This window comes from Chrysochloris asiatica, unplaced genomic scaffold, assembly GCF_000296735.1.
Source record: "Chrysochloris asiatica unplaced genomic scaffold, ChrAsi1.0 scaffold00009, whole genome shotgun sequence".
NCBI lineage: Eukaryota > Metazoa > Chordata > Mammalia > Afrosoricida > Chrysochloridae > Chrysochloris > Chrysochloris asiatica.
This window is the reverse complement of record NW_006408527.1, coordinates 4,000,271-4,018,849: the sequence shown is the minus strand read 5'-3', so window position 1 is coordinate 4,018,849 and position 18,579 is coordinate 4,000,271. Positions and strand designations below refer to the sequence as shown.

The 18,579-nt window shown below is 40.9% G+C and overlaps 1 protein-coding gene across 1 annotated transcript in view; it reads left to right on the top strand.

Annotated features, from left to right (window-relative positions):
- PROX1 (prospero homeobox 1) overlaps window positions 1–17,387 on the top strand; it is a 56,885-nt gene extending 39,498 nt beyond the window's left edge. Inside the window, exon 5 of the mRNA XM_006834009.1 lies at window positions 16,686–17,387. Within this exon, the coding sequence (XP_006834072.1) occupies window positions 16,686–16,871 (186 nt within the window). The 3' untranslated portion in view covers window positions 16,872–17,387. The remainder of the gene's footprint in view (window positions 1–16,685) is intronic.
- Window positions 17,388–18,579: the final 1,192 nt, after the last annotated feature.

Here is an 18,579-nt window from a genome sequence, read left to right as displayed (position 1 = left end):
TGGCTTTTCTCTCTTTAAAAAAAAAAAAAAAAATCCAGAAAAATCCACCCATCTATCTAGATGTTTTTAGCTTTTTTATAGATAATGTATTGAAGTGTTTGATATGAAGACACACTTAGACTTGGACATGAGATGTTAAATTTACAGCTATGGCAAGCGAGTGCTGGCCTCTGTATGATACTCTGTCAGGCAGGAAATAGAGCATTCACTTTTGAATAGATACCATTTCCCTTAAAATCTTCACCCTGAAATCCTCTGGAAGGTTTTTCTACTGTAACTGGTCCTGAATTAAGAATAATGTAGAGTTTATGGACTCTGGAATCAGTCCCTGGGATCAAATCCCAGCTCTGTGACTTTTTAGCTGTGAAACTTGGACATTTGACTTACTCTTTCTACACTTGTTTCCTCATCTGTAAAATGGAGAAAATAACATTGCCGGCCTCACAGAGTTGTTACCAGATTTATATGAATGTACATGAATGTACTGGAACATCCAACTCGTTGGTACATCCCTGTAGGACAGAACAGAACTGGTTCTTAGGATTTCTGAAGCTGTAGATCTTTGCAGACCATCTCATCATTCTCTCTCAGAGTGGCTGGTGGGTTTCAACTACCTCTTATGCTATCAGGTCTCCTTGTGTTGGCACATGGTAAGTATTACATAAGCATTTGCTCTTACTCATTTGTAAAGTCAAGAAACCAAACTAGTTGTCTTTCTGACTTTCGGTGATCTCGTGTGTGTCATAGTAGAACAATATTCCATAGAATTTTCAGTAGTGGACTTTTCAGAAGGAAATTGTCAGAGCTTTCTTCTGGGTGGGGTCAAACACTTATCAGTAAAGGTGCTAATTCTTAGCACTACTCAGGTCTTCCTATTCACTGTTGCTATTGTTAAGTGCCGTGGAGTTTCTGACTGGAAGCGACCCTGTATAGGCTTTCCGAGAAGCAGCTGATGAGTTTGAACCGCTGATTTATGGTTTGCAGTCCAGTGCCAATCCTACAGTGCAACACCAGAAGTCCATTCATTTTTAAGTTACATTGCCACTGCTACATCAGTATCCCTAGGATTTCACCTTTTGCTAACTAACCATAAATAAGAAAACAAACACTCAATGGGTCTTTATTGATTGCCCCAAAAGTTTATCCTTGGGAGTTGGGTTTCTTGAGTATAGTATCTCAGTAGCACTTACTGATTAAAATGATCCTATGAAAACAATTTGGAGTCCTGATGTGGCGCTGTAGAATAAGCACTGACCAGTTAGCTAACTCTTATCATCCCCTCTCCTCAGAATTGGACAGATGCTTAATTAAAAACTGGTTGGAAACAACTCATGGTTTTTCTTGCCTCCAGCATGGCTGTACAAGTGATTCCAGCCTGGAGCACTCACCTGTCTCAGGTGTGAGAAAGGCAGTGATGAGTGGAGGGTAGAGTGGAATGAGCACTATACTAGAGGGTCTGCCTTTGGCAGCACCTGCCTGCCTTGTTGGGCTTTACTTTGCTCACCTGTAATATGATCAGATTGAACTCAGAGCTTTGCTCAGGCTATGAAATGCTGAGCTTCGAGGGAAGATAACCATCTGCATTCTAAAAGAAGTCTCTTGAACCCTGGACACCACGCAAAGCTTGAAGCAGTGAGCAGTCACCCCCACAGAGTATGCTCAGCGCCATTTGTGCTCCTGGGGCTCTGCGGCAGCTTCATTATCTGAGTAAACATCTCCAGGGCACCCATTTTTGTTTTCTCCGGAGGCCCTCTTTTGCAGATTTAAATCTCAACTATGCCCTTGGAGAGCTGGAAACTCCCTTGCTGGGATTAGAGAAACTCATGTTTTAAATTCATAGACAATTGATTTGGCCCTTGTCATTACGTACTTGCTGCTCACATTTATTTGTTGCCTGGGAAGCCCTGCTGTTTGTAGATTCTCTAGAAGGTGGTGCTGGTCTGTACCAACTAAGGGCAAGATTGTCATGCCAGTCCCCCAGAGAGATGCCACCTAGCATACACTTCTACACATACGTCAGCATTTGTAATAGGTGTTCACCTCTGTATTCCATCTCCCTTCTTGGGGGTAGAGTTAGTCCTTTCAGGTGCTATAACTGCTTTGACTTGGCTTGGCTAGTAATTTTGATTACTCTACCACCATCCTTTCCTTTAAGTATTACCAAATGATGGTAATCTAGATCCTAAAAGCCTATTCCACTAGGATTTTTTTCTTGTGTGTTTGTGGTTGGTAGGAATCAAATCCTCATACAAGCCATTGATTGTGGTATGAATTTTCCATATGTCTTCTGGTTTGTGTACCCAATTTAAAACAACAACAACAACAAACTTTTAATAATAAAATCTGGTATTCAAAGTAGCTTTCGGACTCCTGGTGTGGCGCTGTAGGATTGATCAGCAATGGACTTCGAACCATAAGGTCAAAGTTCAAACCTACCAGCTGCTCCTTAGAAACCTATACAGGGTCACTGTGAGTCGGAACAGACTCAATGACACTAAACAACAGCAAAAGTGGCTTTTAGTAAAAGACAGTATATTCACTGAGAACAAGGGTGATGGTTTGAGTGAAGGTGGAGGCAGAGAAGTGACTAGAAGCTGGAGTCAGCAAAAGTAGAGTTTCAAGGCCACTGTATTTCCTTCAACACATAGACTGTTCTCAAACGCATATCATTTTAATGAGCTGGAGCCATATAAAATACCCCACATGCAGACTCCTGCAATTGTCTTGAAACGGCCATTCTTAAATTTTGGCAGCTGCCTAAACTCCCCATCCCAAAGTTCACTGATGTCCCATTAGGTTTTAGTATGGGTCTAACAGACTTCTAAAGGCTTCTGAGTTTATTATGGAATCTGTTTCTCTTGTCTTCCCAAACTATTTACTTTTCTTGAAAAAGGAGTCTTAAAGCCCTTCACACACTCTAAGTAACTTTTGAAATATAGCCCAACCTTAGTTTTGCAAGGGATAATTGTCCAGGTGAGTCCCTGGGTGGTCCAAAAGGTTAAGGAGCTTGACTACTAACCAAGCTCCGTACTCATTTCCTAAAAGTTGGAAAACTCATCTAGAGACACCATGGAAGAAATAAATGCCTGGTGATCTACTTCCAAAAATGTCACCTACTAAAAACCCTATGAAGCACAGTTCTACTCTGACACACATGGGGAATGAGCTCAATGACAAAAATGGTTACTGCTAATTGTAAAGGAGAAACTAATAAAATTCTCTGAGAAATATTAAGAGGCCTTTCTTGAACAAAAGATCTTTCAGTCATTATCTCTGTTTTTTCCCCAAGCTATGGGGATATTATTTTGAGTGGCATTAAGTTATTGCCAGCTGTCTCTGAAACCCCACCTGAATCTCATCTGTTCATTCAGCGCTTCCTCTGGTGCTTACTCTGAGCAATGCTGTTCCCATTGTCCTGCCTGATCCCTACTTCCTAGCAGCTGCTCCCCTGGGCCCCTCACTTACATTGCTCCATCAACACAAGTACAGAGTCCACAGACGAGTTTTAATATCAGCCTAAGCAAAGCTTAATTTTGAAGGTAAGTCTGCTGTAGAAAAAAATCACATAATGCATTCTTGAACGAAATAGGAGTAACTGAGGATTATCTGTGCCCTAGCTTCCCCTTATGTAATATTGAAGAACTCATACCATGTTAGTTTAGGATAATTTCCCATCCAAGAGTGGTACCAAGCTTTGCCACCTCACCTAGTAATTATAGCAGAAGGACTGCTAGATAGCAGTGACACGTGATGCCAGGGTCTGAGCTAACGAATAGCTAGTTAATGCTATAGACTACTTGCAGTAAGGAGCTCTGGTAGCGTAGTGGTTATGAATTGGGCTGCAAACCATAAGGTCAGCAGTTCAAAACTACTAGCGGTTCTGCAGGAGAAAGATGAGGCGTTCTGCTCCCGTAAAGATTAACAGCCTCGGAAACCCTGTGCAGGGTCACTATGAGTCGGAACTGACTCCACGGCACATAACAACAACAACAACTTGCAGTGCTTAACCTTTTTTTCATCTCAGAATCAAGCTGATTGGTTAGATGTCTTCCTGGTTCTTGACCATCTCAGTGTGTGGTTTGTTAACACGATTGCCTTAATCATGGGAATCATCATTCATTGTGTCTGAGGAATGGACAGACATTGCAGGTTGAATTCCTATGAGTCCTTCTCTATTACCCTGCAAGAATAACTGGTATGCTGACCTAGTGGAGCACAGCAGAATTAGTACAGATGAGAGACCATCGAGCCCCCCAAAAAGTTGTTATCCATTGCAAAGGTTGCCAACTATGGCCCATGAGCCAAATCTACACTTGGTCAGTTTTTCTATTGGCCCCCCCAAGCTAATAATGATTTTTATGTTTTTTAAGGGTTGTCAAAGAAAAAAATAGGAAGAAAAAGATGCAACAGAGTTTCAATGTAGCTCACAAAGTCTAAACATTTACCGTCTAACTTTTTGCAGAGTTAAGTTTGCTAACCCCTGAATAAGGACTTTTTTTTTTTGGTCTTATGTGATCAGAGGTCCCTTCTATTTCTGTATCCAGAACACTTCGATTCTTAGGTCCTGTATCAACTCTTATAGGACAACCTCTCTGTTACTTAATCCCAGCAGGGAATGTTCAGGTGTTAAGGTCTGAGAGTATATGGGTAGTGTCTTAGGAGGATGGGTGTTAGGTTTTAGGTTTTGATGTTTTCTTTTAAATTTTGTTTTTGTTTTATTTTGTGTGTTTGTTTGAACTTTGAGTCACTCCTTGAGACATTTGCAGAGTTTGGGAGGGAAGAAAAATCCACTCTGACACAACAAATGCATGGCCATCCACCAAGACTTCCAAGTGCAAGCAAATAAACTGGCTGTTTTGAGCATAATCAAATTTCAGAAACCAAACTTCAGCCCCACGACATCATTTGGCCAGTCTCATAGAGTTTATTGGAATGATGTCTGTCACTTTGTTCCCAGCAAGTTGATTGATTTTCGCTCCCTGGAGCTATAGAAGAGTTAGTTTTTATTTATATTTCTTAGTGATATGCAGTTACCAATGAAATGTTTAGATCATTTTAAATGATCATACAATTTATCAATAGACAGAAGATGTTAAATTCTTTTTGTATTACCTCAAAGTCACAGGTTTACAAAATGCAAATGTGTAAGTAGAATCATGTCATATTTTTATTGGCACATGTGATATTAGCACCTGAGAAGTATAGAAATGTTGTTGTGAATCATATATTTCAAATACTCTCTTTCTTAAAAGACAAAGACTCATTTAGGTGAGAAAACAAAGAAGAGCCTCTGAGTGTTCTTAACCAGGCTGTTGTCAGAGAAGTCCATACAACAGGTGATGGCCCATAGGGGCCCCTCCCCACACTGAAGACCAAAGTCCAGTTCCTCTGAGCCTTTTTCATGGAGTTCCATTCAGAGTAAACCCTTAATATCCTTCCCTGGCAGTTTTCCCATGAGTGCCCATTCTTTTTATTACATTTCCTCCAGCGAGTCATTGCCACTGAATCATCTCTGGTTGCTACTCTACCGACATTTATAAGAACTGATCTGGCATTGGTGGATTTCAAGCCATTAAACTTAGAATAGGAGTCCCCTGGGTGTTGTAAATGATTCATGGACTTGGCTGCTAACTGAAAGGTTGGTGGTTCAGGTCCACCCAGAGGTGCTTCAGAAGGAAGGCCCAGTGATCTTCTTTCATAAAAGCAGCCCTTGAAAACCCTGTGGAGCAGAGTTTGACTCTGACACATATGGAAAAACCATGAGTTAGAGTCAATTGGATGGCACCTGTTTTTATTTTTAAAAACTAAAATTGCCAGGAGTTAAATGTGTATGTCCCTGCCATGGTTACAGACTAGAGATGGCTTCCTTTTGCCACTTTTTCTAATTAGCCCTAGAACTCTTTCAGCCTGGCTGGGAGAAACTGATGGGATGTTGTGTGGGTCACCCACTTAGACTTCTCCCACAGTTGCCCCCGGCCTTGCTTCTTCCCTGCTGCCACTCTGTGACACATTAGCATGACTTTGCATGGGGGATCCCAGGAAGAACTGGAGTAGCTTCCACCAGCTGAAACCTCTGATTCCAAACTCACTAGAGAGTTGGCCTTTCAGATTTGGCAAAAGAGCATGTTGCCCATTAGGGCAGTGAGAATAAAGATTTCTTTCTTCTTTTTTGTTTAAAGTCAAACATCAACTGAACAGCCCCCCCCTCCAAAAAAAAAAAAAAAAACCCACCTCTTTCACAAGATAATTTAACCCCTTCTCCTAAGCCCGGGGTTGGTTTTATTATTTTCCTGTGAGACAACCAAGAAATCTACTATATGTAAAATTTGAAAGCAAAATCAATTCTAAACCAATCTTATCATTTTTAAAGTATGTTTATCCAGCTTTGTAGTAGGAATGAGCAGACTGTTTGAAGGCCACATACTTTTCAAACCTTGGTTGCAACACGTTTGCCCCATTTTGAAACTGTCTTTATCTAGACGAGAAAACGAAAATCTATTTGACAAAGTGGCACTCTGGCCAGTTTATCTTGCAATATGGCTTTAGCTCACTGAGTCTATTGATTTCCTTAAATTAATGTTTACAGAATGCTACTGAATTTTGTTCAACAGAACATTGTTCTTTTGAAGCTTTGTAAAAAAAAAAAATTATATAGTCTCTTATTACTATGTGTTCCTTACACCAAAGAAACATAGTTTTGTTTTGTTTTTTAAAAGGACAGCCTTGAACTATAGCCACTTCCTACAAGCAATTATTCCTTACATATTTAAATAGCAAAACAAGTTACTAGGAAGTATGCCCATTCATAGTGCCTAAAAGCATGAACATTGTTGTTGTTGTTAGGTGCCATCCATGGAGTTGGTACCAACTCATAGCGACCCTATGCACAACAGAATGAAACACTGCCCGGTCCTGGGCCAACCTCACAATTGTTGCCACAGTTGAGCCCACTGATGCTGCCACTTTGCCAATCCATCTCGCTGGGGGTCTTCCTCTTTTTCTCTGACCCTCCACCTTACCAAACATGATATCCTTCTCCAGCGACTGGTCCCTCCTGACAATATGTCCAAAGTATGAGCGATGAAGTTCGGCCATCCTGGCCTCCAAGGAGCACTCTGGCTGCACTTCTTCCAACACAGATCTGTTTGTTCTTTTGGCAGCCCATGGCACTTTCAATATTCTCCTCCAACACCATAACTCATGAACATTAGACACATCTAATCCTTTAAGGTCCCCAAAAGCTGAATACCACTTGGAGCATCAGAACAAAAGAAGCTATAGTCCAAAGCTCAGTTGCTGCTACAAAACTGTCCTCAACCTCATTTGCAGTAACACCACAGGCACTGACAAGCTGCCTCTTGGCCAGTGCACCAAGTGTTAATGGCTCACCCTTTTCAGCAGAGGTGTGGGCATCCTAGTAAAACTGAAATGCCAGATAGCCATGTGTTGGGAACTCTAAATAGAGCACCTTGCTTTGGGACCATGTGTGTTGAGGCCTGGTGTGGCACTGTAGGATCAACACTGGACTTTGATCCACAAGGTTGGCAGTTCAAACCCACCAGCTGTCCCATAGAAACCATATACAGGGTCGCTATGAGTAAGAACCGACTTGACGGCACTCAACAACAATGACAATCTCATGAGATGAATTTTAAATCGGCCTTCCCAGGAAATGGTACATATCCATTCAGCTCCTGACAGTATATGCAATCACATCATGAGTTGACCAAAATGAGACTTGGGAAACACAAAGCATCTTGTCTCAACTTGTTGATTCTGCTAGTGAACTTGCCCAAGCAACCACCCTGCCTGCAAAGCATTTCTCAAAACAGTGTTTCACCTGCCATATTTCTATGACTCACAGCGAGCAAGGTTCTTCTCTAAAGGTTCAAACTACCACTTTAATGAGGTGATAGCTTATACTTCCCAAAGTATATTTCATGTTTGTCTTCTCATTTGATCCTTCTGTGGAATGAGAAATCATTGAGCTACAAACCCAACTTGTCTAGAACAGCCTGCTGCATTTCTTCTTGTCCAAAGGGTCAGTTAGTGCTCCACTGGACACATAGGATAAAGGTGTGCATGACAGCAAAGGGAGACCCTTAGTCATGGCTCTGTGTCATCACACCTCATAGCTCCATGGTTCCTCTTTTCCACCTCTAGCAGGAGTCTTCAGCAAGAGGGAGACAGTGGAGAGGAGCAGCAAGAGTATAGCTGTTTCTTGCCTTTTCATCTGGTAATCTCTATGAGGAGTTACTAAAGCATCTGAGTCTATCCATTTAAGTCCACTCTGTCTGCAGTATAATTCCCCAGCTTGTGTCACTGCTGTCAGGCGCTATGTCTCTCCTTGATCAATATTTACTTAACAAACAGCAGGGATGGGAGAGTTTGTTTAGAAGCATCAGGAACACACCAGGGTGAATGAATGCTTGGGAAAGTGCTTCAACTGTTTGTCTCCTTTCCTAGGATCTTTGTGTGCATGCGTGCAAATGTCCTTTTCCTTCTTAGCACCTCCAAAGACACATAAAAGTCATCTAAAGAAAAAACAACAACACCTTGTGGCGCTGTAAAATAATCACTGGACTGCTAACCACCAGGTCAGTGGTTCAAAACTACCAGCTGCTCCTTGAAAAGTCTAGACAGGGTGGCTATGAGTTGCAACTGACTTGACAGTACTTAACAACAACAATAGCATCTAAGATTAGTACATTGTTCTTATCATTAGGCGGCCCATGATATAAATTTAGTTTTGAAAAACCCAGCCAAAAGTTTGCTCTTCTTTTTGTACTCGAAACTACCAGCTGTTCCCTGAGAGAAAGATGAGACTTTCTGCTCCCATAAAGATTTATAACCTCAGAAACCCTGTACAGGGTCGCTGTGAATTGGAACCGACTCCACAGCATTTAACAACAACAAAATAACAACTAAACATTTCAGAGAGGGTGTCAGGATGCACTAAAATGTCCAAGCATCTTCCTTTGACCCCTTTCGCATAAGTGGTAGGGAATAAAACACAGTGGAGGTAGTCATAAAAACAAATTGATAAGGCAAGTCCAATGATACATAATTTCTGATGGGATTGCCTAATTTGCTTAAAAGGTAACCCACAGAGAAAAGCTGTTTTCCCAGTTTTCAGAGCCTCCTTGCCCATTTTCCAAAACCCTCTGCATTTCCATCTAACAATAAATATGGTCACCACGATGCCCAACTTGAGAAAGCAGTGTTCTTTCAACTCCATTGAAACAATGACTTTAAGGTTCAAGTCAGAGCTTTCTATGCGGTTGACTTGGAGGCATCTGGGTCTAGTTTGAGGGGTTTTGTTCCTGTGTGTGGGGAGGGGCAGGAGGGGCTGGGAGAGTTATTTATTTATTTGATTTTGTGAATCGGAGTTGTAAAAGCCATCTGAAATATTCATGCAGAATTGTCTGAGAAGCCCGTTTCTGTTTTATTTACTGCACAGTAGAACAGCCACAGCGGATTAGTTCTACAATACCCATAACAAAAGCCCAACAGCTGATGCATGTGATGTTAGGAGGTGACAAAACAGTTAAAGTATGCTGCTGGCTGCAGGCAAGCAGTCAGCAGATGCAGACAAAAGGGTTTGTGACAAGAATAACTCTCTCTCCAAGGCGAACAGTGAAGAGTATCCAAAATACCAATACCCTTTTCTCCTTGACATTGTCTTCTTACAGTCAGCATTTTATTGCCCTTTTATAGTATTTAAGGTGGGAAAAAAAAAAAAAGGAGGCAGAAGGAGAAAGGAACCCCGTACACAAACTAATTCATCCCAATATCAACCAGGATTTTACTTTTCCACCAGTTAGCTACCCCTGCCTGTTAATATTTTACCTTTCTCATTTTTCCCCACTGAAGAAAAAAATAATAGTTTACAAGATGCACTGAGTAGATGGTCCCCCTTGTGAAGATTGTAACCCTACTGAGGTGGTTGATAAGTCTTGTGTACCTTTGGTTATTAGTGAGGATCTAGAGACAGGTCTGTGCGTGGCTTGTTCCCCATCCATTTTAGTGTATATCATCTCACTGAGGAAATTAGGCCAGTGTGCCACTTTCTACAGGGGCTCAAGGGTAGGGGTGTCCATCCAGCACTGTGAAAGGAATAAGGTTTAGGTCCCCTGCAAGAAGCCGATGAATGCGCTGATGGTTATTGCAGAGGTGTGAAAAATCAGCTTCTCTGTCTCCAGAAAATAGGAGAAGCTGTCTTCTTTTTAACCTTTGTAATTCCCCTTCTATTCTCTGTGACATTCATTCAGCTGCCAAGTACGTTTGGCAAGGTTTGGGCCAGCAAGCACACTTGCAGTGACCGCTAACCTTGGTATGTCCTGACACTTATGATGGGTATCTGCAGGACACAGAAGGCAGGCAGCCTGCTATGTCAGGCTTTTATTATGTACTGCAGAGGCTAGGGACTGTCAGTTTAATAAAACAAATCATCCTTGAAGGTAAAGCAACTGGGAAGAGGAGGAGGAAGACGAGCAAAAAAAAAGTCTTTGCCACTCATTCTAATAATAATACTAATATTAATACTAAAAGAATGAGAAGCAACCACCCACCCAACACGCAGTGGGTACAGCGCAGCCGCTGTCTGAGCCAACTTGGAAACATCTCTCGTTTTTCCCATTTCACTGAAGTAAGTACTCAGGGCCCTCCTTTGCTCTGAGGAGATGCAAGCACAAATGATCCAGATGAAATTGGTAGACGCTGACAGGCAGCCCTGTTCAAATTTATGAGTATCTTTCCGTGCTTCATGACAATGATATTATCCTCCACATATCAAGGTAAAGAGCAAGACCATTTAGGGTGAGGTTCTCAAATTGGTGTGCATGTATCCACACAGAGTTTCCACTCTCCTCTCCTGAAGAACCCTCCACAAAGCAGCTCCCACAACAGCTTCAAAGTTCAAGCCAGAGACTTTGGAAGCCTTTTGTTTTTCCCCTGTGACATGTCCCAAGGCATGGCCCTCAGGCTCAGCCCCCCCAGCAGCCTGTATTGTCTTGCATTCCAGTGACTTGATTGACTGCTACCACCTGATGCTGAGGAGATACTCTAGGGTTCATTCTGCAGATTGTTGGGTTCTATTAAAAGAAACCTAGATAAGGGATTACTTGTCACTAAGGGATTTTCTGCAGATGTTTATTAGTGATTGGAAAGCCATTAAGTGTAAAAAAGAACAGAAAAATATGGGCATCACCATTTATATATGCCTAAATTTTGAGACCACCCACTCTTTATCCCTCCCCCCAAATATCAGAGAGGCTAGTCTTTACTGTCAAATGGAGTTGGGGAAAGTTTTGAAGCAGAGCCTGGAGGAACTCTCTTTCCATGGGTAATATTTCTACCCATGGATGGAACATATTGGCAACATCTTAGAAGATTACTTGTTGTTGTTAATGCCGTTGAATCGGTTCTGACCCATAGCAACCCTGTATAGGGTTTCCAAGGAGCAGCTGGTGAGCTTGAACCACTGACCATGCAGACTTTGCAGTCTGATGCATTACCTTGGTATCTAACAATACAAGGGGACTTCAAATAGTTCATGGGGAAAAAAATCCATTATCTTTTCCTTCCATTTTTCTACAAACTTTCTGACGTCCATTCGTGTAACTTTCTTTTATCCAGCCCAGTCCATAGCATGAGAATTGCCTGAAGGTAAACACTAGAGTATGTTATATTAGCAGCCCATCTCATAGATTCAGAATATAACCTAATTGCCAAAGTCACCTCCTGCGAATCTTTTATACTATTCCAATGTATTTCAACATTACTTCCTCCTCAGTAAGAAACCTTGCTGATGTAGTGGTTAAGTGCTATAATGCTATTGAGAGATGGGTGGTTCAAGCACACTCAGAGGCTCTACTGGAAAAAAGATGTGGTGATTTGCTTCGGTGAAGATGACAGTCTAGGACCCTATGAGGAAGTGCTACTGTGACCCTATGAGGAAGTGCTACTGTGTCCTATAGGATTGCTGTGAGTTGGAATCCATTTGAAAGTACACAAAAACAGCTTCTCTGTGGTTTTTTTCTCTATCATAGATCCATAGCCTATCCAGGTGTGATGTCTCATATAAGCAGTTGTTGTTGTTAAGTGCCCTCGAGTTGGTTCCAACCCACAGAAACCCTATGCAGGAGCAGCTGGTGAGCTTGAACTGCCAGCCTTGCAGTTCAAACTGACTTTGAAGTTCAGCACATTAACTCACACCCCACACCAGGAGCCCCATGAAAGTACAAACTGCTGAAAATTCACTAAAAGGCAGCCAACATGGTTTTCTAGAAAAACTCCTGGACAAGTTATTTCCTGAGTCTTAGTTTCTTCACCTACACAATGATGATTTCTGAGATCAGTTCCAATTTTTAAAATTCAATCATATTGTATTAAACTTCTCGAAGGGGATTCAAGTGTGATTCCAGTGGTGTCACTAGGGAGTGCGCTGGGTGGGGTGACACCAAAATATCAGTGTTTTGGGATAGTGTTTATAAACATTTTTTGCAGTGTTTCAGCAGGAATTGGTTGGGTTTTTTTTAATGAAAGTATTTCTGTCGTTAGTTATAACAATGCACACATTTTTTTCATAAACCCAGCATGTTGTTGTTGTTACATGCTGTCGAGTCGGTTCTGACCCATAGCGACCCTGTATAGGGTTTCTGAGGAGCAGCTGGTGAGCTTAAATCACCAACCTTGCGGTTCAAACCAACTTTGCAGTCTGGTGCATTAGCCCACAGCGCCACACCATAACTCTAGTATCCATGTATCAGAATACACACCAGGCTACAGCTCTATGCTAATTTACTTTTTCAGACTTTCTAATGTGCTCCAGTCTAAGCTAGCATTATTACTCAGTTACAGTGATGCTTCAAATCTTGTGTTTTTGTCTGCATGCACACACTGTTGTCTTCATTTCTGTGTTTCTAGCCATTGATTTTGGCAAATGTGCTGGTATTGCAGCTACAACATTGTGACACTTAGTATTTATGAACCTATATCAATACATTTTTTTTTGAAGAATGAAGTAGTAATTAAAGGGAAAGGAGGAAAAAATTGAAAAAGGTGTCTACTCAGGGTCTAAATAATGTGGTAATTAATAATGCAATTCAGTGTAGAGAGTTTATAAAACAATTCTGCTTTAGTTATCATGCTGTCTAAGAAATATTACATGTAAGCAATTTATAACTATACTTACCACATATGATTCTGTGATTACAAATAAGTTTAGATATTACTGGAGTCCTGGTGTGGTGCTATAGGTTAATGCGCTGGACTGCAAAGTCTCTTTGAACCTCAAGGTCGGTGGTTCAAGCTCACCAGCTGCTCCTTGGAAATCTTATACAGGGTCACTATGGGTCAGAATTGAGTTGATGGCACTTAACAACAACAACAATAGATATTATTAAGGATGCTGTTTTGTCTGGTTTGGGAGGAGATCCATGGTGGGGGGACATCATGAGTTATTGCACTGGATGACCCACAACCCTAGTAATGCCACTGTGTGATTCTGTTGTGTTATGGGCAAAATCACATTATGAATCATTTACCAAGTGATTATGCAGAAGAAGGAGATGAGCAGTGGTCGTAGAATTCTCCCCTTCCATGTGGGATACCCGGGTTAGATTACTAGCCATTTGACTTCATGCATGATCACCACCATCTGTCAGAACAGGTTACAGGGAAGCTTTCATACTAAAAGACAAGGAAGACAGGCCTGGAGATCTCCTTTGAAATCCAGCCAATGAAAACCCTCTGGGTCACAGCACTGGATCCACAACTGATCCTGGGGATGGTGCAGACTGGGAAACATTTTATGGGGTTACCATACACCAGGGCAACTCAGTGGCAGTGAACCACAGGACACTGAAAAAGACTCTGCGGGGCACTGTGAGGAATACACAGTATGGGCAGTGCAGTTTTATTTAAAGATGCTTGTGATAACTTCATTAAAACTAGCTCTAAGTAGGTGAAAAGTTAAATGACTTCAAGATACAAATAAAAGAGATGGTATAGGACAGCCTCTGATTACTGTCACAATAAATGAATATTTAGGAAGCATACAACCCATCACAAGGCATTAACAAGCATGGTGAACGATGAGCAATGGGGTGGCGGCTGCACAAAATGCCCCCAAAAGTGACCTTGATCTGTTGTTCTGCACTCTGCCATGTGTTCAGGGAACACAGACCTTCATCATGAGTCTTCTGCCAGAGGCCAGTGAAACCACACTTCTTGAAATATTTGTTCTGTAAATGCCCAATGGTTAGGTTTCTGCAGTATTTGACTAACAACTTCTAAACCAAGTAGTCAGAGAGGGTAGTTGCACTGCCTACTTGTTCTCTGGCCAGATACTGCCCCTCATTGATGCCCGTCTGATAAAATGATAAAATCTGAAGGGTGAACTATAGGGGGAGGAGGGAAGAGTACTCAAAATGGAAATGTGATGGCTAATAAGGTGAGTGGGTATGCGAACTTCTCTCCAAATCCCTCCCAACCTATAAATGTTGTTGTGTGCCATCAAGCTGGTTCCAACTCATAACAACCCATATAGGGTTTCTGAGGAGTGGTTGGTGGGTTTGAACCACTGGCCGTGCGGTTAGCAGTCCAATACATGTCCTATCACACAACACCAGAACTGGAGGCAATCTCCAGAGCTCTGTGGACTATCGAGACCACTTCTTACCTGGAGCACAGTTCTACTCTGACACACATGGGGTCACCATGAGTCAGAACTCCATGGGCACATCTGTTCAAAATCCTCACTTTTCTTAAACCCTCTTAGCCCCAGAAGGGGAGCTCTTTTATTTTTTTCTGAGGAGTTATTAAGTTTCTTTATAAGAGACAAGTGATTTGTCATTAAAAGCAGTGACCTTGTTTGTCCAGTTTTAAAGGTGAAAAGCAGAGTTGTTTGGTGATAACTCTCATTTTTGTGAGTAATTGAGTACCATTATAAAATCTCCTTTGCAACCATTGAGAAAAGTGGGGAGAAGAGAACTGAACATGTTCGATAATGACAATACTTCCCTTTAACCTGGGGTAAGGAGCTCTGGTAGCGTAGTGGTTACGAATCGGGCTGCGAACCTAAAGGTCAGCGGTTTGAAACTACCAGCTGTTCTACGGAGAAAGATAAGGCTTTCTACTCCCGTAAGGATTTACACCCTCGGAAACCCTGTACAGGGTCGCTATGGGTCGGAACCGACTCGACGGCACTTAACAACAACAACAACAAGTGGCATGTTGGAACTGAAAACTTTTCATCTCTTTCACTGTGTAGATCTGCCTACACATATAACTACAGGGCATTTACTTTTTCATGGTTCTAAACTTAATGTGAAAATAAAACAATGCTCTGTAGGATAAGTACTCGACTTCAGACCACAGGTTAGCAGTTAGAACCCACCAACCATTCCATGGGAGGAAGATGTGGCTATCTGTTCCTACAAAGATCTACAGCCTTGGAAACCCGATACAGAGTTGCTATGAGTCAGAACCGACTTGATGGCACTTAACAAGAGCAACAATGTACCCTACTAAAATAAATCTACTAAGTGTCATTGTATACTTGCCAAAATATGAGTTATGGAAGGATTCTGTGAATCTATTATCTTGATTTTGGGTAAGATAGGTTTTGCTTCACTATGAGTAACTTTCAAAGAATGCTAAATAGATTCATCAGTAGTTACCACTCTGCTTAGTCAAGAAGTTAAGATTATTAGATACACAGAAAGCTGTACACACAGAGAGAGATTGCTGTGCAAGAAAAGGTTTAACAAATGGAGGTTCCAAAAGGAATATTTGGGCAAAAAAATAAATGACCTTACACAATTCCCTTGATCTCCCCTCCCCCAGCCTCAATGGTCTCATTTCAAAGTGGGGGTAACAATAGAGAGATGTTGGGAGAATTGAATGGCATAACATATTCAGTAGGCCTGGTACATATTAAGTACTCAGTAAATGCCAGCTTTTATTATTATTATTATTTTAGATGTCTTTTGGAACTCATTTGATCTCAAGATAAAGTGAGTTTCTGATGTAGTGTTTTAGGATTAATTACAAATTTTCTATTTTGTGACCAAGTATTAATGGTATTATCTTACTCCATTATGTAAGTAGAGCACTTTATGTTGCAGATTACTCTTAATACACAATTCAGCATTTGGGTCAGCAAGCAAGAAACTGAAATTTTTAGAAAGTTTCTTACTTAAAGTCTGAGTTTTATTTATATCGAAACCCAGTTATTTGCTGTCTTACTTTTGAGAGCACATTTTGTTTTCATCATGAAAAGCAAAAAGAAATATGATGCAAACTCTGAAAATCAGTTGCAGACATCTTCAGGAGTTACTGTTTTGTTGTTATTAAGAGCCATTAAGAATCTCTTCCCACAGTGACGCCCCCTTTTCTTGACCCTAATATTCACACTAGACTCCTAGTTTTTCAGTAGTTCTGCATGTGCCTTTTGCACACGCCTCATTCTAAAACTCTACTAAGCTGCCAACTCCGCATCACAATGCTACTATATATAACAACTTTACATAAGAGAATAGAGGCCTGCCGGCCATTTTTAGAAAATGCAGGTGCCATGTAAGCCCCTCTCTGAAAGAAAGAACTTAGCTCAATATCCTTTGAAGAACTGGAGACTTGAAACTGAAAACTTTATTAATGCCATTGTCTCCTTGTATCAGCAGGTTCCAGAGAGATTCCTGGAAGTTGCGCAGATCACGTTACGGGAGTTTTTCAATGCCATTATCGCAGGCAAAGATGTTGATCCTTCCTGGAAGAAGGCCATATACAAGGTCATCTGCAAGCTGGATAGTGAAGTCCCTGAGATTTTCAAATCCCCAAACTGCCTACAAGAGCTGCTTCATGAGTAGAAATTTCAACAACTCTTTTTGAATGTCTGAATAGTAGCGGTCCCCTTTGGCTGTCTAAGTTATATGTGTCTACACTTTGATTTCATATATATGTGTATGGGAGGCATGGATGTGTTATGAAATCAGCTGGTAATTCCTCCTCTTCACCTTTCCCTCATTTCTTTTGTTTTCCATTGCAAGGGGATGGTAATTTTCCTTCCATTTTCAGTTTATTTTTGCCCAAGGCCCTTAACATTTGAAGACTTAAAATAGGGTTGATTTTCAGGGAAAAGAAATGTTGATGTGTATAAAGTCGATATTAGCAAGGAAGGGTATTTGTTAACAATGCCTGTGCTTGATTGATGACTTTTGCAAATGTCGTTGACCAAGGGGAGCCCAGTGACGCAACACAATTCTACAGTGATGTGTCTCATCGTTTTACTGCTAAGGAGGACTGAAAATTCAATGAAACCACTTCAGAAATTTAAATACTTGGTTTGAACTCGTGGCGTTGATTTTTCTTACATGTTTAAAACTGTACCCCAAAGGACCAAATTCCAAAAGAAAAATAATCGTTAACTCTCAAGTTTTTCCTAAGAGAAGTGGCAGCCACCCCAAACAAGTACCAGTTTCTTATGGAAGCAAAGCAATTTTGCACAAAGCTGACTCTTCCCAGTTGAGACTGGAAATTCATACAGGATATCTTCTAACCACCTCTCTTAATTGTACAATATGTTGTTCTTCATAATCAGTGAGCATCTATCATTCTTCACAGAGGAAAATCCTAATCTGTTATTTCTATTTACCTTCATCGTACTTCAGATATTAAAAGGTGCATAAATATTCAATGTACTCTTTGCTCAACTTGGTTTATATGCCTCAAAGGATTATTATTTCTGTTTACTATTTAACACTATCTCTTTTCCCTGAAACACTATTTTCTGAATACCTTTCTACAATAAGGAATAAAGGAAAATCCCCTCTTGGCCATACAATTCCTGTTAACACTAGAAGTTTGCTGACACCCACCAGCTAACCTGCTAGGAGGAACACATATGAGCATGACCTATTTTCATAAACAATTCCACACCCACCTTGATAGGTATTGAAAGTGGTCACAGTCTAATTGTTTCTTTGTTTTAAGTACAGCATTTTAAAACAATTGATAAAGTCTCTTCTTATTCAGAAGCTAGGATTGACCAAAATGTGAGAAGAGTGTATAGCATAGGAAAGTTTGGGATTAACCCAAAAGACACAATTTCAGCACACATAACAAAGCTAGCTGCTATTTTATGCTTTCTTCAATGGTTTCTCCTCTTCATTCTTTTTCTTTTCCCCCAGTTTGTCTAAGGTGTACAACATCCCATGCCTGCTTTTGAGAACATCTGGCGGCATTCACACTTGTCCTTTTCTTAGATGGGTTGAGTGCAGATGCAGTAAGAATTCATTGATCCTGCTAACAGTGTATTCCAGGCCCCTCCCTCCCCTCAGATAATTTGATATCCACATCCTAAAATGATACAGTGGCAAATCTGGTATTTAGATCCTAAGAACATAAATACTATATTTTCCTTAAGTTAAAAAAATTTTTTTTTTAATTAACATCTGATTTTGAAGAATACAACTTGACCCAGCTGACTAACTAGCTGACCCTGCTGACTAATTTCACATCATTTACAAATTCTGCCGATGGACAGGAATGTATGAATGCAATTACTGTCAGCACAAA